A 24,124-nucleotide genomic window follows, 5' to 3' on the forward strand; every position below is an offset into this window, starting at 1 on the left:
GAATAAGTTATAGTACACGTATTGCTCGTGATGTAGTTTCGCCCCTTTCAGGGAAGGAACGGCCTCCATTCCGACGTATTTTAACGCACCAAGCTTCGCATTTGACTCGGTACTGGCGAACGAGAAGTCTGGTTACGTAGTCTGTGTCAGGAACCACCGCCCAGCTCCCTCGGCAACTCATGCTCTGTCGGCTAGCGGGTTTTCACGCACCGGAACGTCCGTTATTGTTGTTGCCAGTGCCGCCGATGCTGTTGTCGGTGGCTTTGCTAGAAGAAAAGATTGACCGGGCTGCCGGCTGAGATGTAAAACTGAGGCTGCCGCCACTCCTAGCGGTGCCCGTGCCGTTGCTATCCGATGCCTTATTGGCAGTGCCAAACAGCGAGCTCCCCGATGCCGGTCCGGGTCCGGGCGCGGCGGCATTTGAGGAACTGCCAAAAAGTCCCCCGCCATTCCTAGCTGTGCCCGTGTTGTTGCTATCCTGTATCTTATTGGCAGAGCCAAACAGCGAGGTCGCCGATGCCGGTCCGGGTCCGGGTCCGGACGCGGTGGCATTGGAGGAACTACCAAAAAGTCCCCCGCCACTCCTAGCGGTGCCCGTGTTGCTATCCTGTGTCTTATTGACAGAGCCAAACAGCGAGGTCCCCGATGCTGGTCCGGGTCCGGGTCCGGACGCGGCGGCATTGGAGGAACCACCAAAAAGCCCCCCGCCAGTAGTGACTGTAGCATCGCCGAACAGAGATGTCCCTGGTGCCGACTTGGATGCAGGCGGGGGGCAAAAGAGGGGGGTAGGAGGCTTCACGGAACCGGGAATCTTATCGGCCAGGTGTGCAAAGAGTCCTGTTCTGGGAGGGTCAGGTGCGGGAGCGGTACTGAACAGAGATGGCATTGGCGAAGTTTGGGCAGGACGGGCCGGGACGGGAGTAAGTAGTGCTGATGAAACTTGGTTGTTTGTATTTGTCGCCAGGGATGGTGTCGGTGTCGGATCCCCAGCCTGAATGGGAGACCGTGATGGGGTTACTGCCCCTGTGTTGTTCAGCTATTGTGTGTCTTTGGGAGACGTGCTTAGCTTGAGTGATTAGTACTTACTAGTATCTGACGGTGTTTGTCCGGATCCAGCACCAGGATGTTGACGCGACCGGGCGGGTAGTAGCCCTGCTCATCACTGTTAGAGTCTGTTAGGTTGCCTGCAGATACTCCATCAACGTACCTGCCAACTCTCTCGGCTTGTGCCTCTGGCATTTTCGAAGGCCCTCTGTCAAGATCCTGACCTCGTTTTGGAGATCCAGTCTCTGTCTCTGGACTTCTTCAGACTCGGAAGCCAACTCTTTCATCCTGTCAGCGCTCATTGCGTTGACCTTTCTTGGGGTTAGAATGGTCGGGATATCGCAGACTAGGCAGCTTTCGACTGCGAGGTTGATAACGTTGTCGAGGAAAGTTCTGAGCGACAGCTGATTCCCTCGGGTCAGAACGGTCTTTAGCTGGTTGTTGCTTGACAGGGTCAACTTACGTCGTAGTATGTCATCATCATATCAATGACCTTCCTTGTGCCAAACTCGTCGCTTTTGGACTCTTCTGAGTCGATAATGGCCTGCTCAATCCTGTGGCGAGTAAGGTGTTGACTCAAGTTCACCTTGAACAGCTCAGGATGCTGCTGTTCCAAGCGCTCCGAGAGCTGACCGGCGAGACGGCGAAGTGTTCTCTTGTCCATTCTTTCTCTGAACTCGTTCTCCAGGGGGAGCCCATAACCATTAGTGTAAGGGACGAGGACCTCTCGAAGCTTGGCTTGGAGCACCTCTTCTTTCTCCTCGAAGAATGGGTCCACGCAGCCGCTAAGAACGGCCTCCAAGGTCGTCACGTCCCCCCCAATGACGTGAATGAACGCTTGTTCTACAAATTGCTTGGTGACCTTCAGGGCCTGCTTGAGATGCATCGACGCAATGTCTTGCCACGGCGCCGCCTGCTCTCTGAAGAGCTGTAGGGCAAGCTCCCCGTTGGCTTCCCCAGGGAATTCCTTGCCTTGGTTATGGGAGGCCTGCGACTGCAGCTCCGCATTGAGCTCCCATTCGGGTTTCGGTTCGGGATCCGGGACATTGTACTCGATAATAAATTCCTGCAGATACTCGGGGAAGTCTTCATCCCTCTTATCCTCTTTACCCAAAGCCTCCGTGGCATCAGTTTTGTCCCACTCAATCCTGTAACGTGCGCCTTTGGTCGTCATGATGGCAGTGAAGGCGCGGTTCAGATTTCGCAGCCTCGCCCGGAGCTTTGTTTCGTTCTGGTTGATGCCTCCGAAGAACTTGTCATTGCTTTACCGCCCCTCGACGGCATCGCGTGCTAATCGCTGGAAATCATCGGCGATGCCGAGAAGATACGACTGTAACTCCTCTGGGTTGGATCTTGACTTGCCGAGCCGGCTCAACTCTTCCTGGCGAGTCCTCAGATTGGTTTCGATGTCATGAATGAGGTCGGGAAGGCTCGCCCTGATGTGGTCAAGAAGCACTTTGCTGAGCCTCTTGCGCAGGCTCTCAACACCCCTGCTCGTCGGGCTTATGGAGCTCCACGCCCCAGTCTGGAAGAAACGCTCTTCAGCGGCATCTCGCACGTCGGCATCCGATGCCCTCTCCTCTTCGGACCTATTTCGCAACACGTACCAGCCGAGCACGAGCTTGTGCATAGTCTCGCGGCCCTTGACAAGATCGAGGTATTTCCGCTCGTTTGCGGATGCGGAGCCAGCCAGATCTGGCTTGGTGATGACTCCGATGGTGCGTTCCTTACGTGGATCATGTTTCTTGACTTCCTGGAGGACCACCTGGTTCGCCAGCTGGTTGTTCGCTGCCACGACGGCGAGAATAATGCTCTTGGGCTGCCGCATGTAGCTGTTTATCAGCTGGTCGACAGTCTCTTTGCCTTCGAGGTCCTGATCTGCGGTCGCGCTGTGAAAGATTCCCGGGAGGTCGACAAGAGTGAGAGGATAGACCTCCGGACCGGCAACCTCGACGCGTAGGATGTCCTTGGAGAACTTCTTGGCGCCGCCCTTACGGATACCCATGAGCTCCTTGGCCTCCATGATGATGTCGGGGAGGGCATCTTTGTCGAAGCTGGATCTCTGGAATGGCTGGCGTTGGGCGGTGTCGTCGGCCGCGGAATGCGCATTGTCGGCAAATTGGATGCTGACGTTAACAACCGTCTCAGTTGATCGCCGGAGAAGAAGCTCGGTGGCGAACCGAGTGCACAAATCCCCATCGACCGGAAATCGAACTCGCGAGATGGCTTCGAGAACGGAGCTCTTTCCGGACGACTGGTCGCCGACTACTATGATCTGCGGTAGATTGACGATATCGCCGACGTTGAGCTCCCTCAGGCTGTCGATGGTGTCCAGCAACGCCTTTGCATCGGAGCTGTTGAGCTGTGCCAATGGGTCGGCGTCGAGGACGAGTTGTGCGATTGCTCCGGTTAAAGGGGATTCCATCTTTGCTTTGTATTCTTTTTTTTTTTTTTTTTTTTTTTTTTTTGTTTGTTTGTTGGGGATGTCCGTGGAGCTCACGGCCGGTCAGGTTGAGAGGAGGTACCAAATCGGTCAGCCGTGACGGGTCGCCGTTCCGCTAACTCTTGAGCCAAGTAATCAATGCGATAACTAGTGCGATCGATAACGGGCTCGTAGATATTAAGTATTAGCAGGAGAGTTGACTTGCTCGGCTGCTTACCTGAGCCAGTCCACAAGGTATGCCGCGCGAAGGGCGCCTTTCAATGCGGTAGATGGCCGGGACTTGGGAGGGTGCTTAAGGTAGATACCTAAGGTACAGTAAGATAATTCAGCAGATCTTCGTGCGGGTTGTCTGCCAGGCTGCTGCTGGGCATAAGTTAAACCCCCTCCCAGTATTTGGCCCGGCTGGCGGCCGTGGACTTGGCGTGCGGCAGCCCCTGACATAACCCTGTCGAGATAAGCGCCGTACAGTACTCTTTTGCAGGCAGATTCACTTCAGGTACCCATCATATCAACTTAAGCGCCGAGCGGTTGTTGTAGTTGTGAAACGCTTGTTGGTGATGAAAACCAGACGCATGCATGACCGCCTCCGAGTTTGGGGTCACTGCCTGGGCTTTTCCCGTCAGGGCAACTCCTGAAAGTAGCAATTTGAAACAGAACCCTTTTCAGCTTACACACGTAGAGTACCTACCAGCGTTGCCAAGTGCCAGGCCCTGGAATGGCGAGATTCGTCGAGGTCGACAGAACAAAACGGGTAAGGTACCTAAGGTAGTTTCATGGCGCCACGTCAACGCAGAGCACTCATTGTAAATAAAAGGACTACCCTCCTCCAGTCTTCAGACATGAGCTATTTCTATTCCTTTTGTAGTATTTGTTCTTGCTAGCCGCTATCGGGCGTTCATGGGCCTAGATCGACATCGGCCGCCCCCTGCGCAGGCGCTTTTCCTCCGGACCAGTAGCCGATTGAACTTTGCTAACTATATGTATCACAATGCTGCCGGCGCCAACTGTTGGAAGGTCAAGGGTGCCCCGGCCCGCGTTACACCGGCACCAGCATCACTCCGCTGGAGTAACAAGCCGGTGCCGCCGCCGCCACCGTCGACATCGTCATCGACACTTCCGGACCATCTATCACGCTATCCTAACTGTTTGCAACCATGAACCGGATGCGGGGCACTACGTGGCCTCTGCCAGCGAGGGAGGTTCTGCGTCTCTCGCAGCCAACGAGGAGGCAGCGTTGCCGGCTGTGAAGCACACCCGCCGCTCTGACTGTCTATCTGTATTTTTCTTCTTTGAGTGTACAATTCACCTTACAGACTGTAGACACGCCTAGACTAGGATCAAACATATTTCGCAGTAACTCCGTCTGCCGAGAACATCACGTACATGGCTGAGACTCTCCTCTTTCGGCACCTGCGACGCGAACATCGATGAGGATAACGGCGTGACCGCTTACCTGGATAACGCCAGTCTCATGGCCAGACGGTACCCTTCAGTACCATAGGGGTTTTATCACCGGAATGCGCAACCATGATGCCTCGCTACCTGCCAAGATCTCCAGGAATTATCCTGGGACTGTGATGTGGCTTGTCAACGCCAGCGTACGTCTCTCTGGATGCGGGCTGGCCATCGCCATAGGAGCAGCAGACCAGGAACTAGCGGTATGCTTCTTCAAAACAATCAAAAAGATTCGACACCATATATCAAAGAGTGAACTCTTCAACAAGCTGCCGAAAGTAGCGCGATGGGACTTGCAGCATAAGTACTTATACACGCACCATATCCGGACCCCGGGGCTAGGCAGATCATGGCGCGAGTGGCAATTTTGTGGGATCAGACGGAACTAGGGGACCAGTTTCTTGGCGGCGGATACGACTCAAATGTGCTTTGTGCGGCGATTGACAAAAATTCGATATCGTCGGATAATGACTTACACCCTTTATCAAATCCTTACTCCGCCAGAGTGGACAGCCTACTAGACGAAGCGGCTCTTGCAACAGCGATTCCTCGAAGATCTAGCCGTCGTTAAAACCCTCATTATTCACAACATCCGACCACGGCAGGCTCGGTGCCGTGTTAAGTATCCAACGGTGTATTGGTTCAAGGAAACCTAGTGCAGCGACATATCGCACTCGAGTGGCTATCAAGAACATCTCCTCTCGCTTTAGTCATGTTTGCAAACAGGAATCCGAGGGCACTTTGCTTCTTCAACACGGATTGCAGGTTGCATCGACTGCTTGATCATCTCGGCCGCCTTGACGATGCGGAGGGCATACCGGAGTGTCTGGTAGAACTCGACCAAGGATCAGCCAGCGACGTACATGGCGTGAGGCTTGCCATCACTTCAGAAATATTCTGGGAACAAAGGCCATTGAGTTGGTCTCGGGGTTGCGTGCGAGCGTCCACGACAGGGCTCGGATAAGGAATGTCCATCCGGGGTGTGTCGGAAAGGACTCCGAAAGAGACAGGGTTATTGACAGTGCAACTCCACTCCAGGCTGCCACCAGCACTGGGAATGTAGAATTGGTGGATTTCTCCTCTTGCAAAACGATGTTGATAACGACAAGGCGGCGGGCGAAGACGGAGCTACAGCGCTTCAACTTGCTGCCCCTCTAGGGCATCTGGAACTAGAGGAAGATTATATCGCAAGGAGCTGATGCAAATGCGGGACTTGTAGGTACTGTACAGGGTACGGGACAGCCCTGGAGTACACTGTGAGACATGGGAGGCTGGACGTGCTTCAGCTGCTGAACGACGGTTCCATTAAACCAGAATCCGCTGAGCGACCTCTAATGGTTCCAGCCTGAAAGATACCGGTGAAAGGGATGCAAGCGCCGACTTTGAGGATGGCCATAGTGAATGCCCCAGACCCGGGGTACCGCCAAAGACGAACGGGAGTGGTGAGACTGCATTAGTGAAGCGATCAAATCGAAAACGAAAAAGGCCCCTGGTCGGGAAACTTGGCGCCGTGCACCGCTGAGAGAAAACATGATGTAGACTCGAACTTGTTCCTTGATACCCCCTTGTGTAGGGATTCGTCTGGGGATAGATCGGCGTTATGATTCTCCATCTCGAACCAGCACGGCTGGCGCATCCATCTCAGCTTGACTGGCAAGCTTTGCCTCCCTACTGACGGCTTCGCGTTCTCCTCTCTCAAATCCGACGGGGCGCCTCCCGAAAGGTTCCCGTGTAGCCCAGCCATCGATTTCTTGAGTCTCGCGTCGTACGACGAAAAAGATGTTCTCGTCGTTATCGTCCTCGGTCATCATCACCGCCACCGATACAATATTACATGTATGAGTTAATTAAAGCCCCTGGTGACATGCAGCAAAAAGCAGCTAACTCATCGTCTGCGGTCCAAGCCGCCCGGGCTTTCCACAGCCCCATCGATTGCGCCGGTCTTGGCCCACTGTCAACACCGGATATAAGTACTTATCGCGCTTAGGGCCCCCCTACGTGGAATAGTGCTTAATCCAACTCTCTAATACACAAGGTTGGGAAAACCGAGTTGGATCCGCCACCGAGACTCCGAGGCATGGGTTCTCGTGCATACACTATGAGTGGAAACCACACGACATTGGCTCAGTACGGGCCCCCAACCCTGCTTAGCCGGGACCCCTGGCGTCTGCAGCACCCCCAAAGACGCAAGTCCGTGGCATCGTTTCCCCGGTCCCAGCTCCCGGATGCGACCATCCGTGGCCCGGGGATCCACTTCATGGCCCCGGATCCTGCGACGTGATGCCAAGGTCCGAGTGCACTTCAGTACAGTAAGCTCTACTGTCGACACCCTGCCAGATGATCTGCCAGAAGGATTCAAAGGCTTTGTGCAGCTGGGGTTAAGGAGGAGAGCCTGGGGCAGGGTGAGATATGGGGTTTGCAAATGCCGCTGCTTGTTCATTTGAACGATAATTCTGCATCGAGAGCCGGGTCCGGATTTTTCTGTTTAACATCCACCCATCTTCGGGCACGGTATGCATACGCCCAAAATTGAATCGATTGGCCACACGGTCATTCTCGCGGCCAGCCTGTGTCCTGCCGTTACCCTCCCTGTTTTGGCGCTGAGACTTTACGGATCGCATCGTATCCTCAAGCGCTGGCACTGGGACGACAGTGAGTCATGATTGCCAGAAGCCATTGCCTTCCCGTCCTCTATCGACCCTCGGAGGAGAGAACTCTAACTTGAATGAATGCCAGCGTTCATCATCATAGCTACGGTTCGCCCCCGCCCTGGCACTGGTCTGCAGGCTCGGCGGTCGATATACGCTGACAATTCGTTTGGCTCCAGGTCTTCGCGATCATGAACTCGGTCGTCAACTCACTCCGTACGTACTGGCAAAATAAAACAAGCAGCGAGGGGAGTGCTAAGTTGCATTGCTGACGTGACCGCCATACTGCCGGCAGAAACTCGCAACGGGCTCGGTAACCACATTGCGGATGTCCCGCACTCTAGTGTGGGAAACTACTTTCTTGTACGTGGCTGGGCGCCCTCACTTTTCCATGTCTGACTGCCGTGCTAACGCGTGCAATAACTCTAGCTCAGCGCTGTCGGGACAGCCACCTCCTACAACCTCTCTACCCTGTTCATCAAGGCTTCCGTCCTGTTCTACTACCTTCGCTTTGCGTCCAGTCCTGCGTTCCGGTACACAACCTACTGTGTCCTCTTTGTAGCGGTCGGATACTCTTTGGCCGGTGCTCTGGCATTCGCGTATAGTTGCGTGCCTATGGCAAAATATTGGGACTCCTCTATCGACGGGGAATGTGTTAATGTTTCGGCTTCACTCCTTGCCCGTTGTGTCTTGAACGTTGCCACGGACGTCTGCATCTTGCTGTTACCCATATGGATCCTATGGCCTCTGCGGTTACGGTCGACGATGCGTAAGGCCGGTATCTCGCTCGTGCTGATGGCAGGAGGGTTGTAAGTGACAGCCGATCCCTTGGGATGCAAGGGTTCAGATCGTGTTGTTGCTGACCGCGATACTGATATTAGTGTGTGCGCTGCGAGTATAATCAGGCTCGTGGCCATGTTTACAGAGGAGGGATCTGGGGAAGGCGATTTTACCTGGCACTATGTCAACAACGCCGTCTGGTGGTACGTCCTATTGCCCCCCTTTTTCACCACTTTGGCTGACATGCCGCGTAATTGACCCCAGTCTCATTGAAATGTATGCCGGCATCTTCTGCGCATGTTTACCCTGCCTGAAGTGTGTAATTGTGCATCACTTTCCCGGCTTGTCCTCGTCGAGTCAAGGCAACAACAATCGTCTCCGCGCCAGGTCACTTCCCAGCCTGGTTTGGATATCACTGACGGCGGATCACCCTGACCATGGCGAACCGACCGGCGCTCGCTTTAAGTTCTGGCGGCGTACACCTCAAATGCAGAAGAAGCCTAGCCGTGGGAACAGCGACCTCGACGCTGGGAGCGGGGACTAGGAGAACGAAGGGTCTGGGGGTTCAAATTTAGCGAAAACGACAAGCGGGATACATCCAAGGGGCAGGAGAAGAAGCCAGTCAAACGGCCTGGTTAAGTCTACGGGCTGAGGTCGAAGGAACACAGAACACGGTATACACTGGATGTTACCCGGTACTTCTGTTGTATAGTAGCTGCATGCATTTCTGCAGCGAGAACTGCCATGCCCACCCCCCGCCCCCCTCCCACCCCTTCGCAACCCCTTCTACGGGTCAACCCTATGAAGTCGCAGCAAGGAAAAGGGGGACGGGCTTGGAATTAAGGTAGCTTGCCAATCACTGCAACTCTCTCTTGACTCCATGACCCACGACTTTCCAAACGACCTTTGATCTCTTAAAATTAGGTAGTGGCCAGGTCAAGGCCACGTCGGGAGTACTTCAGCGAAAAAAAGAGTCATGAGTTTCACGACTTTGGCCAGCCGTAGCGGTCCCCGTCGGGGCTCTGGTTATTCCAGCGGTGGAATCGAGGGGGTATCGTCCTGGCACGTGCCAACCACGTCGCGCGCGGCATCTGAGCGTCCTCCCCAGGCCCGGTATACTGGGATCGGGCAGTCGGGCGTCCGCAATGAGCCGCATCCTGCGCGGGTAGGAAATCCTACCGCAGCCCCTCGTCACTCCATGGATCGGCTTGTCCCGAGCCCGACGGGACGCGGCAGGGAACCCCACTCGTTTTATTACTCCCTAACCCAACTCGGCCAAGCGGTCATCGCCTGGATAACGAGAGAAGGACAGGCAGTATGTACTGTACTGTCCACACTACAGTACCCCTATGCACGCTAAATTTCAGCAAAGATACGTACGCTCGGGCATAAGCTGCAGCGGCATCGAGGCTCGGTCGCCACGGTTGCCAGTATGGTACCAATTTGCTAAGGCTCGGCTGAGGTGTCATGTTGGTCCCATTGGTTGTCCAGAGCCAAGACTGGCCAAGAGCCTAGGACGGTTCCATCGTCTCTCGTAACCATGCAGCTGTTCGGTTGGGCTTTCTATTGGGTTAGGGGTGGACAGATGGCCACCAAAGTCAGAGCGCTGCGCAAGTTTCGCCGGGGTCACTTCCTGTGATGCGCGGTGTGGCTGGCAACGGCCCCGCGGGATCCGTCTTCCGGACGCCTCGAGATCTACTGATGTCCCAGTCGGCCGATCTGCGGCAGCGAGAGCCCGGATTCTCTTGGCGGTGATTGACGGTGTTGTTCGCAAGATAAGATTAGTGTCTCTGTCCGATCCCGGGAGTCCCACGGCGACCTGAGCTTCCAGACCATTCACGAATTTTGTCCCTGCCATGGACCTTGGCAACAACTTCGATCACTATAGGCGGCCCCTCATCTGGTGACGCCGAGGACTAGATACGGACTCATTCATCAATTTGTGTCAATTCTAGTCTAGACATTCGCATATGGAGGATTGTAGTGGTCACTTGTGTGTAGGCGAATGTCCTGCACAAAATCTACCGAGTTACCAGAGAGCGGTATGTGCAAGCGACTCTCGGTTTGTTGACATGATGACCGTGCCTACGGGAGTACAACACGGCGGGTCCCGTCTATATACTACATGACATAACATAATGCCTTCGACGCCTGGATCAAAACGTCGGAGACACGATCACATACGCTTAAAGTACCGACCTAGGGAGTACCATTGGCTATGCTGCGTATACATTGGAACATGATATCTCCGACAAATCCTCGCGGTTTACCGATAGAATGTCCTGGAATGTGCAATTTAAAAAGATGGAACGGACGTTTTGCGCCCTCGTTACAGGTAGTCTCTTCTCTCCCCTCTACGGCTTGACCTAAGCCGATGCATCGTTTCATATCTAACATCACACGCGCCGAATACGATCGTAAACTATGGGCGATGAATCCAAAATTCTATCCATATTGGCCCCGTTCGTCGGGTAGCATTCAGCCCGATTTGGGAATGAAGTAGGACTGGAACGCATCTCCTAACGCCACTGCTAGCGTGACTACGTGCAAGCGGCCGGTAGTCTGTATCCCCGCATCATGAGCTGAAATGTCTCTCCCTAGGATCTTGTTCCTATATACAATGGTTCCCTCAGGTATCGGATAGCCCGGTGAACCACGACATGGTATACACTATGGTTATGGCAAACACCGCCTTTTGAGAATGATAACAGGTCAAAGGGGTTAATAAAACTGGAGCTAGGCGTTGCGAGGGCACCTGCTGAGGGCTCATCCATCCATTCATTGATGGATGCTTTCTTGGATTCGATGCTCTCAGTCTCCAGAAATCCAACACGGCCAGGTCGGCAGAGATACAAACCCGACAAGAACCGTTTATTACAGCCGGAAGAGACGGGGTTCTGTGATGATACAATCTTCGACGTAATACGGTGGTAAGTCATAGGTTAGTGATCCATATCGTGTTTAGGACTGGGGCATAATTAGGTCTTTTTATTGGTTTGTGCACCTATGCCCTGTTAGACTTAAAAGGTTTCGCGCATCATGTAGTTCAGATAGTTGTTGGGTGTGGTAATCCCTAGAATCCATACTGACTATAGTACCTTGTTTAGTTGCCTTCCGTTTCTTCGCATCCTATGATACAGAGGTGACATCCCTGATAAACTACGATCAATATCCCTATCTGCGGGGTGATTCTTGTTTCCTGTGGGGCGTGACCGGATTCAGTCTTATAATTGTATCAGGACCTTTCAGCCTACAACCGGAAGCTAAGTCATGTAACTACCTTACCCTAATTGTGTCGCCGCAAATCTGGCGGAAGTCGAAAGGACATCTGAGTTTCTCACCTGTAAACTGGCGGGAATCTCTGGCATCCATGAAAATGGCATTCCTGTGCGCACCCAGTGCTGCTCGTGCTCTCTGTACGAGTCCGAGATGGCCAGGATATCGCAAAGATTCCAATTCCTTGGCGGTTGTGTCTCCGAAGATGGATTCCACAGATTAAAAACATTCGGCTAAACGTCCCCCGCCAAACCAAGCTCTTTTCCGACGGTCAATTACAACCCCATTTCCCGGGGATTAATCCTCGGCATCACGAAACCGGAGATGGCCATTAGTTCCCACCAATTGCGAACGGTCCCGGATACACGGCGACCATCCGGCACCACTGGTCCCGCGCCAGTAGGAAACCGCATTCAGGTCCGCCTGACGGCCATTGCTCGTGAATGTCAGGCGGTTATAGTGCACACGTTGTTCGTTTTTCAGAAGTCGACTCCGAGATTGAACCCCGGGGATCCGGCCGGGGCATCATGTTTCCCCGACTTCGCCTAGAACGGCAAGCGAAGCATACTAATACCGGGACGCCTTTCGTTAGGATAGGGAACGACCACCACGTTCGAATCTCAGCTACACCGTCATAATTACCTATTTAAGCGTGCAACGAGAGCGTCAGCAAGCAAGTATGCGGTGGCTGGTTGAATCCATCGCGCTCACGAGCGGTCTCGTGGTTTCGGCAACGGCGGCGGCAGTCCTCGCGCCGGCTGCCGTCGCCGCGCCGCCCGAAGACTTCCTGCCAAACCCGGCCGTCGGCCCCGGCGGCTCCAGGTACAAGGACTATCCGCATTTCCGCGTCTACAACGCGCAGAGCGACACGGTCGCCGACAATTGCGTGAGGCCGCTCGAAGCGGCCTACCAATGTTTCGTCGTGGACCTCCACTGGCGTTCGCCCGGTCTCTCGTACCACTCCGAGTCCGAAGATGGGCCCTACTACAAGCTCAACGTCTATCGCACCGATACCCCGGGGACAGGCGCGGCCGCCACAACCGGCCTCGACACGCGTGCAGGGCTGTCTTTCCTCAACATCGGTACGGCATACATGACAGAGCCGGGCGTAACGGTGCACGAGTTTGGCCACGCCCTGACCTACGCGGCGCACTGGTGGATCGACCAGACGCGGACGGGCGCCTGGTGGGAGACGATCGCGCAGTGGGTCGCTGACACGTACCTCACCGACCCGGTATGCGATCCGGCCCGCAGGCGGGCCAACCTGGCGCCGGGCAACACCCTCTTCGTGCCGAGAAAGGTCATCGGCGACTCGTACCTGCCGATCGTCGACGGCAGCCGCGGCACCGGCAACTACTACGAGGCGTGGCCCTTCTTCACCTTCCTGGTCCACAACCCGGACAACTACCCCGGCATGGGCGCTGCCATCTTCCCCAACATCTGGACCAAGTACATGCGCAACAGCAACGAGACGCCGCTGCACGTGCTCGAGCGCCTCGCCGCGCCCTCGACGCGCATCCAGGCCATCGTCGGCCGCTACTGGGCGCGCATGGCCTACGTCGACCTCGCCCACCCCAAGATGCAGGCCGCCTTCGAGGCGCAGCGGCGCAACATCAACTACGCCAACCTCGACCCGGCCGGGCCGAGCGGCACCTACCGCGTCAAGCCCGCGCGCGCGCCCCGCTACATGGGCGCCAACATCATCCCGCTCCGCGTCACGGGCGGGGTGGTCAACGTGACGGTGACGGCGTCCTCGGCCTTCACGGCCACGCTGGCCGTCAAGGCGGCGAGCGGCGGGGTCCGCTACGTCGACCTGCCCAACGGCGTCGGGGGCGCCGCCGTCGCCGGTGGGGAGGAGGTTTCCCTCGTCGTGGCCAACACGCCCGACCAGCTGTTGATGTTTGATCCGTTCCAGCTATCAGCTGAGGCGACTAGGGGCTTGAATTATCAGGTGCGGCTGACGGGCGCGACGGCGTGAGCCCCTCGATGTTTGGACGCCCCTTTCCGATCGTCGTAATCCTCCCGGATTGGCAGAGAGATATATCAAATTCTTTGTGTGATTCTGGATAACGAAAGGAAGGTGTTGCTTTTTCCTCTGCTGTAGGCCATTGAGGCCTGGCCTGGACCGCCAGGGCGGTAACCCTGGCGCGGGGGTGAAGCAGACCCAGGAGTTGGTATACAGAAGGCCGGCGTGGGGGCAGGGTTGGTGCTAACTTGTTTTCCCCACTGGATGAGGGCCGGGGGTTTAGGATACATACTGAGGGGTGGGCGTTTGTTGTGGGAGCCTGACTTCAATATCGGCAATACTGATACAAAGAGTATTATCAGCGGTTTGATACTCCTTAGTAGTACTCCCCAACTAGGGATTAGAGTAGTACTGCTATCTGATTATCAAATTATAGGGAATGCAATGTACGAAACCAAGACGACAACCCACAGCCACGAGATCATGGTGCTTGTGGAAGAAGCCCTCTTGGTCGTTTCCCGAATTACAGTGAAAGACCACACAGTCGCCGCGACCACCCATTCCCAATCCGGCAAAGACCTTTGTCGACATCACCGTCTACCACTGATCCGGATCCGCATCCGCGAACGTTGTCCCGAAACCAATCTCGTCGAACCAGATCTGTCGGAAGGGCTGATTGCCACTGTAGCCTCCGTTGCTCCAGCCGTTGGCGTATAACCCGACGCGGAACTGGAACGGGCTGTCCTGCTGGATGGTGGTGGGCACGTAAAGCTCCTCGATGACTTTGTCGCCGTCGAACCACAGCTTGAAGTAGCCGGTGCTGTCGCTCTCCCACTTGGCTTGGATGACGATCTTGTGCCACACGCCGGCCGTCACGGTTCTGCCCGTGTTGATGTTGTTCGTCTGCTGGCTGCTCTGCGGGCACAGCGACCCGTGTTTGCGCCGCGCCCACAGCTGGTTGCCCGAGATCCACACCATGGTGCTGGGCATCCACTCGTCGCATGTGCCGGGGAAGTTGGCGATGAACTGGGCAATGTTGAAGCTCTCGCCGGGCGTGAATTCCCAAGCCTCGGACAGCCGGAACCAGAAACCGTAGAAGCGCGTCTGGCCCTGCGAGTAGCCGTCATACGCGTGCACTTCGGCGTGATACAGCCCGTTGTAGTTGGGATTATGCGTGTGCGTCATCTTGAGTGCCGTGCTGCCCTCTTTGATCACGTTGGTGACCTGTTGGATCGTGCCGCCGCAGCCTGCATCGATGTAGCTGGCGCTCCACCCGCTTGTTGTCCCGTGGTTGCTAAAGAGCTGCGTGGCCCAGACGACAGCAGGGGATGCCGCCGTCAGCGCCGAGAGAAACAGACGCTGCGCGTACATTGCTTGATAATTCTCGGGGACGGGTAGACGGGGGAAGAGACTAGGTGATGCTCCAGTTTCACAACCTGGAAGAATTCAAACGGCTCGTAGGTAGATCGCCGAGATTTAATACGGTTTCTGAGCCGGACATGGCTTCCCACTTTGGTAGGTACCATCCCCCACCCGGCCACTACAGCACAGAGGCACGGATCACAGCTTGCCTACAACAGCAGGTATGTTGAGCTATATTTAGCGATGCGACCTGTATACCATAGTCAATACGGGAGGGCGTTTATGTGCGGAGTTGACAGTTTATTATTACTAGAATTGCTGAAGCCGCTCGGCGGGTATCCAACCAGAAGCTGTGCGACACCAACTTGCTACTGTGCCGCTGTGTGGGGATGAGTAATCCGACGATGTGTACGAGCGAATTTGATGTCCCGCCGCAAGTGTGACGCTGGCCCAGGCCAATGCCATTGCTCAGCTCTTCACGAGCGGCGGCGGCGGGAGGTTTTGGAGCCTGGTTTCGATAGATAGGGGGTCGGAGACTGTCGCTGGAACAGGTTAGTCTTCGTGTTAGGAGTGAAATTTTTGGAAACGTACAGTTACCCTCGCCTTTTCACCTCTTTCCAGCTCCAAACCCCACCTACCATTCAAGGTTTACCAATCAGGTAATCGACAAGCAGTGATGCCGTGGGAGGGGCTGGCACATACATCAGCGGCGACTCTAGCTTTTTAAAACTGTACTCTAGGCGCCGCACGCACAACAACTTAAGGTAATTACATGAGGTACGAATTCCTCTAAGGAAGAGCCAAAGCGGTAGGACATGTAATCAGAGGTAAACAACAGCATTGCCCTGCTACGCCACTGCTTGCTGTTCCCTTGCACTTTTGCCAGGGCTCATCGCTGCGGAGGCAGTTCCTAATAGCCAACGACAACCTCGCAGGATTCACTGTATTGCAAGATTACCTTAAGTACGTGGTGCAGCCAAGAGTCCACCAGATCGATGCGAATTTGCGAATATATTCAATGCCTTACTAGAATATCTAAACGGTAATGCACTGACAACCTCATATGAAAAAGAGACATATTACTCCTTTGGGGGAGTAATTGGGCCTCGAGTAACCTCTGCTGCGCTCTTTCGCAGATGGACACAACCCGCTTCACCTTCTCACTCACTCCATCGGATGACATCAGTTCCCGCTCAATATCGCGCTCCAACTTTTCACGTATATCTCCTGGCACGAAACCGATTCGTGGGCCCGAGCGATTGCCAGCCAGCCGTCTGCGATTTTGTATTTCACTTGACTGGGATAACTCGAAGCAGTACACTGTTAGATTTAGCGTTTAGTACGTACGTAGATCCGAACATATGACATTCGAACCCATCCGGAACCGCCTTTGCCTGGCACAGGATGGTAGGCCACTTACACGGCGATGGGACATCGTCATTGGGGAACAGATATCGGTAGATCACCGTCCATTTCACCTCATCTGTTGACCCATTGAGCCACCCTCGCTTTCGGAGATGCTTCTGCTGGACAGGCGTGATAGAACCTTGTGGACATCCCTCGGCTGGTTTTCTGCAAGATACGTCGGACTGAACATGCTGGTCCAGCTTCGTGCTAGTCTTGAAGTCCACGAAACATCGGGGGCAACTGTTCTCCGCCATCCCGTGGATCCTAAACAGATGCTCTCTGATGTAAGGAACATTAACGAAACCAGAAAAAAAAAAAAAAAAAAACAAACAAAACAAACAAAACCGAGTCGGAAATCTAAACGTGGGGCAAAAATAGCATACTTCAAGCGATGGATGGAAGAGAAGCCGGGGCCGGTGCAAGACCTCCATCGAGCGGACATTTGGGAATTGAACAATGTCGGGTCGTGCTTATAAAATGGACAAGCCAATCGGGTAGTAGACTTTGGAAGTCCTATCCGTGCTTGGTGCGCGTGCTGAGGGCGGGAATGGCCCCGTACCCGCCTGTTTGGTTCTATCGTCGGCGGCGCTTGTTGGGGAGTCAGCGCGGGGCTGCCGTCGCGGTTCTCCGACACCCAGCTCTGAAAGTCCAGGGCTGGCTCCGAGGTGCAAGAAATCGCATTGTATGACGGTAGCGAATAAGATGCATCTTGGGCTAATTCGTTAACGGTGCCGTGGCCAAACTGCTGATTACTCGAAGGAGCGGCATCAGGAAAAGGTTGGAGCTCACAAAAATCGGGGAGGGATGGGATGAAGGAGAACCGAGTTCCCAGTGACTGGTCATGGGGCTTCATGTGAATAGGAAGACTTTCCCGTCAACGCGGCAAGCAAAGTGCTGAAGTACAGGAGCGATGCGTTAGCCATGGATGTTGTTCTTGCAGAACTGGATCATGGGACTGATTTTATATTGAAGGGGATAAGGTTCGTCTGGTGTGGATGGGAGTTGCGCGTGCGGGTTCACCGGGCAGTTGGCCGCTCTAACGCCCCTCGAAGTACAGTGGGGCGATGGTTTTGGATTTGGCCAATGGATTAGGTTGATGGTTCTGGAGCCAGCCAATAAGATATCCAGGGGCCGTCTGCGCACTTGCTATTGCGGGTCCCTCGAAGCCGAATGGGGATGATGGTTTTGGATTGGAACAATGAAAGCAATCCATGCGCGGGCGCGAGGGTGTGGCTGCGCTGATTATTTATTTCTACCCTGCGTCACCCCCATTTCTGCCTCATCTCAGCCGTCTGTCCTCGGACGTTACAAACCGAACATCCCAGCATATGTCATGGCGAGCGCACGTTGGGAGCCGCACAGAACTGAGATTCTGCGCCTCTTCGTTTCAGAGGGAAAGAGTCTCAAGGAGGTGATCGCTATCTTGGAGCAAACTCGAGGCTTCCACGCAAGGTTGGGCTCAATTCCGCCGTTCCAAGGTGCGGCTCCAACTCACAATGCATCCAGCAAAGCGCAGTATGAAAGGAAGTTGAGAGAGTGGGGAATCCGGAAGAACCGCATGCGAAACCGTGACTGGTTTCTTATCGCCCAGCGCATCGCCAGAAGGAGGGAGCAAAACAAGGACAGCGAAGTGTATATCGACGGCGTACAGTGCCCTCCGTCCAAGGTACGAAAGGAAACAGCACGCCACGGCTTCGTGCCAACCATCGATAAGTTCCGTCCCCACACAGGTAACGCCTCATAGTGTCCGTATCAAGCACCGGACTCGACGAGATGCTGAAGAAGCAGCAGATGCTCCGTCTCCCAAGACGCCAGAGGGCATCATCATATGCTCGCCTGGTCTATCGAGTTGGCATATTGAATGGGACGGGGATGCGCCCTGGCTTCAATTTCTGAGATCTATCCGGCTGCTAGGTGATCAGGGTAAGTAATTACTGTTGACCCAGCTCCTGCCACAGAATTGTCGTTTAACCACCGAAATCCCAGCACAACTTGTCTCTACTGCACCATGGCTCTCGGCCGGCGCCACATCTCCATGGCTCACACAAGACCTCGTTAGGGGTATTTGCGATGTTTTGGAGCGGAACAACACCGGCATATTGCAGACGATGCAGAGCAGCTCTCGGATAGCCGCGGTGCTCTGCGCAATCATGCCAGAAGAGCGCGAGGGTCAGCATCACGAGACGACTGAGAAACTATGCGGCCTACGAAAGAGCGTGGATCATCTGGAAGTCCTGATGCTACAGCTCTTCCTCCTCTCCAACAACTTCACCTTCCGAGAAAACAATTTGGCCCGCCCTATTGAGGAAACCGCGAGGCTTCACGATGAGCGAATGGCAAGAATTCTTCGAAGATTGGGTTCAAACGGTCTCGACCATATCAAGCGCCTGCTGTCGGCCGGCGATGTCACCGCCGCAGCCATAATGGAGAAGCTTTTCGCAAGCGTGCTAAGGTTGGAGGACTTGAGTTTGCTGCAAATGATGTTGAAGATTGGCATCGATCTCGGCATACTCATTGATACTCCCAAGCGCGGCCAAATGTCGCCTTTGGAATTCGCAGCAACCGTGGATGACCAGAGCCTATCTCTTCAGATAGCTTGCCTGCTCCTATCATACAATGCACCAGTCAACCAAGTTAGCAATGATTCATCGGCACTCCGTCTTGCGGTTCAAAGGAAACACAGGGAGCTGGTAGCAGTTCTCATCGCCGCTGGAGCTCGTGCCTTGCCTGATTCGCTCCACGCTGCTGTAAGCACGGGGGACGGCACGCTGGTACGGATGATCCTAGATGCTGGAGCTCGTGCCCTGCCTGATTCGCTCCGCGCTGCTGTAAGAACGGGGGACGGCACGCTAGTACAGATGATCCTAGACGCTAGAGCTCGTGCCCTGCCAGATTCGCTCGAGGCTGCTCTAATAACGGAGAACGACGCGTTGATACAGATGATCTTGGACGCTGGCGCAGACGTCAACGCGAAGTTCACTAGCTGGTGGCATCCTAGCCCTAACAATGGCTTCACAGCGCTTGGTGAAGTGGTTCAGCAGGGAAACATCCGATTAGCGCGGACTCTGCTGGCATATGGTGCCGACGTCAACATTCTGCAACCAGTCTCCTCCTATACGGAGGGGCCGCCAACAACAGCCCTCGGATTAGCAGCGCACAGAGGAGACGTGGAAATGACGATGCTCCTCTTGGAAGCTAATGCAAGGGTCAATCTATCCTATCCATACGCCTGCCCGCTGTTCCTAGCTTGCGACACACGCCACACCGAGGTCATCATGGCTTTGTTAAATGCTGGCGCAGATGTCCCCAGTGCGGATGCAAGTGCCGCCGTGTATGGCTCCACGTACGGTGGACCCTGCAGTCTACTCGGGTTGTTCTCAAATTATACGGGCGAAATAGTCGTGGGCTTGTGCAAATCGCTCATTGTTCAGGGCGCCCGTATCACCGACGAGGCATTACACAGCGCTATTTCGTCGAATAATGCCGAATTCATCTCGCTGTTTTTGAGTCACGGGGTTCACCTATCTGGCCTTAAGGAAAGCGCTTTTGGACACGCTGTGGAGATGGGACGAACTGGGATAGCTCAAATGCTGCTTTTGGCCGGGGCTACCTTGACAAGATATATATGTCGCATTGGCAATATGGAGGCGGCAGATATTCTGGAACGGGCTGGATTGTTACCCAGCGTCATCCGCAGAAGCGGACCGAGGGTTCTCACCGCCGCGATACTTGAAGGGAACCGAGATCTCACGGAACGCCTCCTCGGGTACGATATCGATCTTAGAGAGCAAAGCGGGTTTTGGTGTTGCCAGTGCTCGTGCTACCACCCTTCGCCCTTGGACGCAGCTGTGTCTGAAGGAGACCTCGGACTTGCAAAAGCTCTCATTGGCCGTGGATCCCCGATTACCACCGACACACTCCAAAACGCCGTTTTGGAAACGCTGGAGACAGGGAACAGAGACATTCTCCAAACTCTGTTGGGCATATCACGGCGCACAAACCACCAATGGCCGTCCCCAACAGGCGCCACGGTGGTGGACATGGCAGTTCAGCGGCAAAATCATGGGGTCGTTCGTTTGCTTCTAGAATCCGGCGTCGACCCCACGGGCAAGCCAGATACACCGAGTTTACTTTCGCCGTCATCCAAATGGAACTTCAGCCGGAAACACTCTTCCGGATTGTTTTTCGGCATGAGTGAAGTGGATCCCAAGTCAGTGCTGGATACAGCAGTGAATATGGACGATCGTTCCATGTTGTTGATGCTCCTCAACGCAGCGGAGTGGATGCGAGAGACCACTGGGCAGGCTCTTATCGTTGCACTAAAGCAGAACCGCTACCAGCTTGCGGAAGATCTGTTTGGTGCTGGAGCAAGTCTTGACGAAGAGTACAGCGGTGATTATGGGAGTTGTACAACTCTAGAATTAGTGGTTATGGCGCAGCAAATCCCACTAGTGCGGAAATTTCTCCAAGCTGGGGCTACAGTCGACAAGCTCGGGAGCAATCGCTATGCACGCACGGCTCTACAACGAGCAGTAGAAATGGGACACTTGGAGTTGGTTGACATACTCCTGGAAGCGGGTGCCAACGTCAATGCTCCGGTGGCTTACTACGGTGGAGCGACAGCACTGCAACTTGCTGCGATGAAGGGATACCTAGGAATCGCACGCAGGTTGATCGACGAAGGTGCCGACGTTAACGCAGCAGGAGCTGTCGCCCAGGGCAGGACGGCTCTAGAAGGTGCTGCGGAAAACGGTCGCATTGACATGCTGCAACTCCTCTTGAATAGAGGGGCACTTATTCACGACCGTAAGAGAAGGTACTACGTCAGAGCCGTCAAGTTCGCAGAACTGAATGGTCACAAGGCTGCTGCTGGACTCCTCAAATCATTCGGTGGCTGGACCGAGTCAGATTCTGCTCAGTACGCCGATGAGAACGTTTACCCGGACTCTGACACAGTATTCGAATGGCAGATCTCGGAAGACGTGTCGGTAAGCGACCTGGATGTAGAACACCAAGACACTGCCGAGGGCCACTGGTGCCAAGACAACTGGTGGGAATCCGACGACCAGGATGATGTCGAGGCAGACGGGTGGGAATCCGACGGCCAGGAAGATGTCGAAGGAGATGGGATGGCTAGTGGAATAGAGGACACCACGACCATGATGGCAGCTGGCGGGGTGGAGGGTACGTCTGGAGAGGTTGGAAGAGGTACGGAGGGTCAAGAATTGGAAGCTTTGGCGGAGCTCTGGAGTGGAATAGACTGGGATACATATATTGACATGGATCTTTACGTAGAAAATGGGACGGTTCCCAGCTGAGATAGAGTGGATCACTAGGATTCAGCCTACAACTCAACTTGATCCCGACATAACCAGTTCAAAGAAGCGTTAGCACGTAGTCCCGCTGTTCGCCTTGCATTCCAAAGGCGCAAGTAGGGATGCATGACCTAGCTATCGTTGTACGTAATATCATTCGTTTTGTCATCGATCAAGCTCCATTCAACCCCCACCGCTTCTATCGCGACCACGTCAAACCCGTGATGAATAACCTGAAAGCCGTCATGACGGTCGACAATGTTCTCGAGGGGTCCTGATCACAAAATGTCCCTTCGCCCCTTGCACTAGGCCTGCGTGTATCTGTCTCCGGCAGCCAAGTCTCTCCACCTGTTGCAAACTTAGCGCTCGACCGACCGGCTTCGTGTATTATTCATCGAGCACCGCATGGAATTGGGGAGGGCACTGTGAAGGGGGGATGGGGGATTCTAACGCAATGGCCGAGGATGCCTCTTACGAAGCCTGGTGCGTGGCTATGTTGGCGAAAGGAGGTCGATATCCCAAACTGCCTCTTGGCTAGAACAGTCTCTCCAATCGTTAAGTACCAGCCGTAGATGTGGAGCAACCGGTAGGCGGGAACGCGGTGCCACGTGGGACTGCCCAAAAAGGCTGGGTCGCCCAAGCAGGACGACTGCAGCTGAACGGCAAGATTGGGGCGCTACAACGCAGTGCATGTTGACAAAGAGGCTGCGGTCGGCCTAACGATGAAAATGAACACTGCTGTTTACGTAAGGTAGAGAATGAGAATTCTGGTAACCGCTTCTGTAGATAGTAGTAGCTGGTGAATATACCTGACTGCTGAGATCCAAGGGGAAACACCTCTAAATCTCGAAAACACAGCCATATCATACTGGTAGCCTCCCTGGGATCATGAACTCAGTGCAAATCTCCGAGCCGACTTCAACGGAACTAAAGCGTCACCCCGAATCCTATCAGCACTTAAAGACGAAGAATTTACTCGGGGCGTTCGTCCATGTCTTTTGTAATATTTGCCTGACATTACCGGTAAACACTCCAATATTGCTGTAGCTGGGACATCGTGGAATGAAACCTGTTGTTTGGTGCGGGTGATTTTAATTACACGCCATTTATTTAACGGTTAGTTGACAATGAACATGCAATTCGTATCCACAATCACGGAAGCTCCGATATTGAGGCTGTGCTGTACCAAAGTTTTTGATGAAATGGACCGATCTGGAGATCGGATCAGTTGGTTCGACATCGACTCACGGTGATTCGATTGAATCTCGCAGCGGCGGAATGCCGAGGAAACGCTGCATCTCAAAGTGGCGGCACTCAGTCTTGGAACCGAAACGATCTGCCACCCTGCCATCAATCTATGACGTCGCGGCTGGGCAACTTCAAAGTTGTATTGATGGCAGCATAACATTGGCATATTCGTCATTACTATGTGAGGAGGGCTAGAGTGCTGGCCCAAGATAGCGGTTGCCTTACTCTGTGATATATGTATATAAAGCCATAATTGTCGTCGCTGTGAAGCTCTTCTGTTTATTATCACCGTCGTCGCCATCATTTCATCGGATCTCAATCTGATTCAACCACCTATTTCTAAAACGGATCAAGATCCATCAACATGCACTTATCCGCTTTTGTTTCCCTCCTCGCGGGCATCGCCGCCGCGAAGAACGCCGTGCCAGCCCTTTGGGATGGTTCCTGTTATTATCCTAAGCCTGACATCGGCTTTGAGCTCAGCTCATACCTCGGACGTTGGTATCAGGTTGCCGGCAGCATTACTCCCTTCAGCAGAGACTGCAAGTGCACTTTTGCGCAATATGCGTTGAATGTGAGTTCAACCACTCATCGCACCGTTTGTCAACCGCCTGATTCGCGTCATAGGAAAACGGCACCATCCAAGTGAACAACACTTGCCAAACTGGCAACAGCCCTGTCAGCATTGTTGGCGCCGCCACACCGGTCGGGCCTGAGTACGGCGCCACAGGTGCCTTCCAGGTGCAATTTCCCGGCGAGCGTCCCCCGGATTGCCCCGGACCCAACTATATCGTTCAGGGTATGTTCAACAATCTCCAGTCGTCTCGGTGAAAGAGAATCCTGACACTGTCTCTAGATTACACCGGCGAATTCTCCCTGGTTCAAACCAACAACTTCACCACCCTCTTCATCCTCAGCCGTGAGCAGCATCCTGCTGAGGAGGTGATCGACGCAAGTGATATACCCCGTCTTAGAGATTCATCCACGTTCTAACCTTTGTAATATAGGCCTGGATTGCCCGCGCTGGTCTTTTGGGAACCAATCTCAGCAATGTAGTCAAGACCGACCAGTGTGACTGCCTTTTCACCTAATGAACTTGCTTGTATGGGGAGCCGGCGGATTCAATGATACCCACGTTATTTAGCGTCTTCGGTGAATCCGACCCAGCTATTGGCATATT

General features: G+C 54.3%; 7 protein-coding genes across 7 annotated transcripts; 4 read left to right on the plus strand and 3 right to left on the minus strand.

Moving 5' to 3' along the window:
* Positions 1-202: 202 nt before the first annotated feature.
* On the minus strand, positions 203-2,218 carry MFIFM68171_05623 (uncharacterized protein; the record flags this gene model as incomplete). Its single annotated transcript, XM_071061043.1, has 4 exons — positions 203-1,023; positions 1,087-1,152; positions 1,208-1,448; positions 1,508-2,218. The coding sequence occupies 4 exons, from the start codon at positions 2,216-2,218 to the stop codon at positions 203-205; spliced, it is 1,839 nt and encodes a 612-aa protein (XP_070917144.1).
* A 90-nt stretch (positions 2,219-2,308) lies between these two features.
* Positions 2,309-3,469, minus strand: MFIFM68171_05624 (uncharacterized protein; the record flags this gene model as incomplete). The annotated part of the gene is made up of 1 exon (XM_071061044.1): positions 2,309-3,469. One exon carries the CDS (start codon positions 3,467-3,469, stop codon positions 2,309-2,311), a length of 1,161 nt encoding a protein of 386 aa, XP_070917145.1.
* Positions 3,470-7,455: 3,986 nt separating this feature from the next.
* MFIFM68171_05625 (uncharacterized protein) lies at positions 7,456-8,914 on the plus strand (the record flags this gene model as incomplete). Its single annotated transcript, XM_071061045.1, has 7 exons — positions 7,456-7,594; positions 7,679-7,698; positions 7,770-7,806; positions 7,886-7,953; positions 8,020-8,399; positions 8,472-8,573; positions 8,635-8,914. The coding sequence occupies 7 exons, from the start codon at positions 7,456-7,458 to the stop codon at positions 8,912-8,914; spliced, it is 1,026 nt and encodes a 341-aa protein (XP_070917146.1).
* A 3,411-nt stretch (positions 8,915-12,325) lies between these two features.
* On the plus strand, positions 12,326-13,624 carry MFIFM68171_05626 (uncharacterized protein; the record flags this gene model as incomplete). Its single annotated transcript, XM_071061046.1, has 1 exon — positions 12,326-13,624. The coding sequence occupies one exon, from the start codon at positions 12,326-12,328 to the stop codon at positions 13,622-13,624; it is 1,299 nt and encodes a 432-aa protein (XP_070917147.1).
* A 585-nt stretch (positions 13,625-14,209) lies between these two features.
* On the minus strand, positions 14,210-14,983 carry MFIFM68171_05627 (uncharacterized protein; the record flags this gene model as incomplete). Its single annotated transcript, XM_071061047.1, has 1 exon — positions 14,210-14,983. One exon carries the CDS (start codon positions 14,981-14,983, stop codon positions 14,210-14,212), a length of 774 nt encoding a protein of 257 aa, XP_070917148.1.
* Positions 14,984-17,714: 2,731 nt separating this feature from the next.
* MFIFM68171_05628 (uncharacterized protein) lies at positions 17,715-21,974 on the plus strand (the record flags this gene model as incomplete). Its single annotated transcript, XM_071061048.1, has 5 exons — positions 17,715-17,833; positions 17,888-18,111; positions 18,170-18,304; positions 18,368-21,565; positions 21,832-21,974. 5 exons carry the CDS (start codon positions 17,715-17,717, stop codon positions 21,972-21,974), a joined length of 3,819 nt encoding a protein of 1,272 aa, XP_070917149.1.
* A 1,334-nt stretch (positions 21,975-23,308) lies between these two features.
* On the plus strand, positions 23,309-24,035 carry MFIFM68171_05629 (uncharacterized protein; the record flags this gene model as incomplete). Its single annotated transcript, XM_071061049.1, has 4 exons — positions 23,309-23,518; positions 23,572-23,743; positions 23,801-23,895; positions 23,952-24,035. The coding sequence occupies 4 exons, from the start codon at positions 23,309-23,311 to the stop codon at positions 24,033-24,035; spliced, it is 561 nt and encodes a 186-aa protein (XP_070917150.1).
* Between the last annotated feature and the right edge of the window lie 89 nt (positions 24,036-24,124).

Source organism: Madurella fahalii, assembly GCF_045866475.1.
Source record: "Madurella fahalii IFM 68171 DNA, scaffold_3, whole genome shotgun sequence".
In the NCBI taxonomy this organism is placed as follows: Eukaryota; Fungi; Ascomycota; class Sordariomycetes; order Sordariales; genus Madurella; species Madurella fahalii.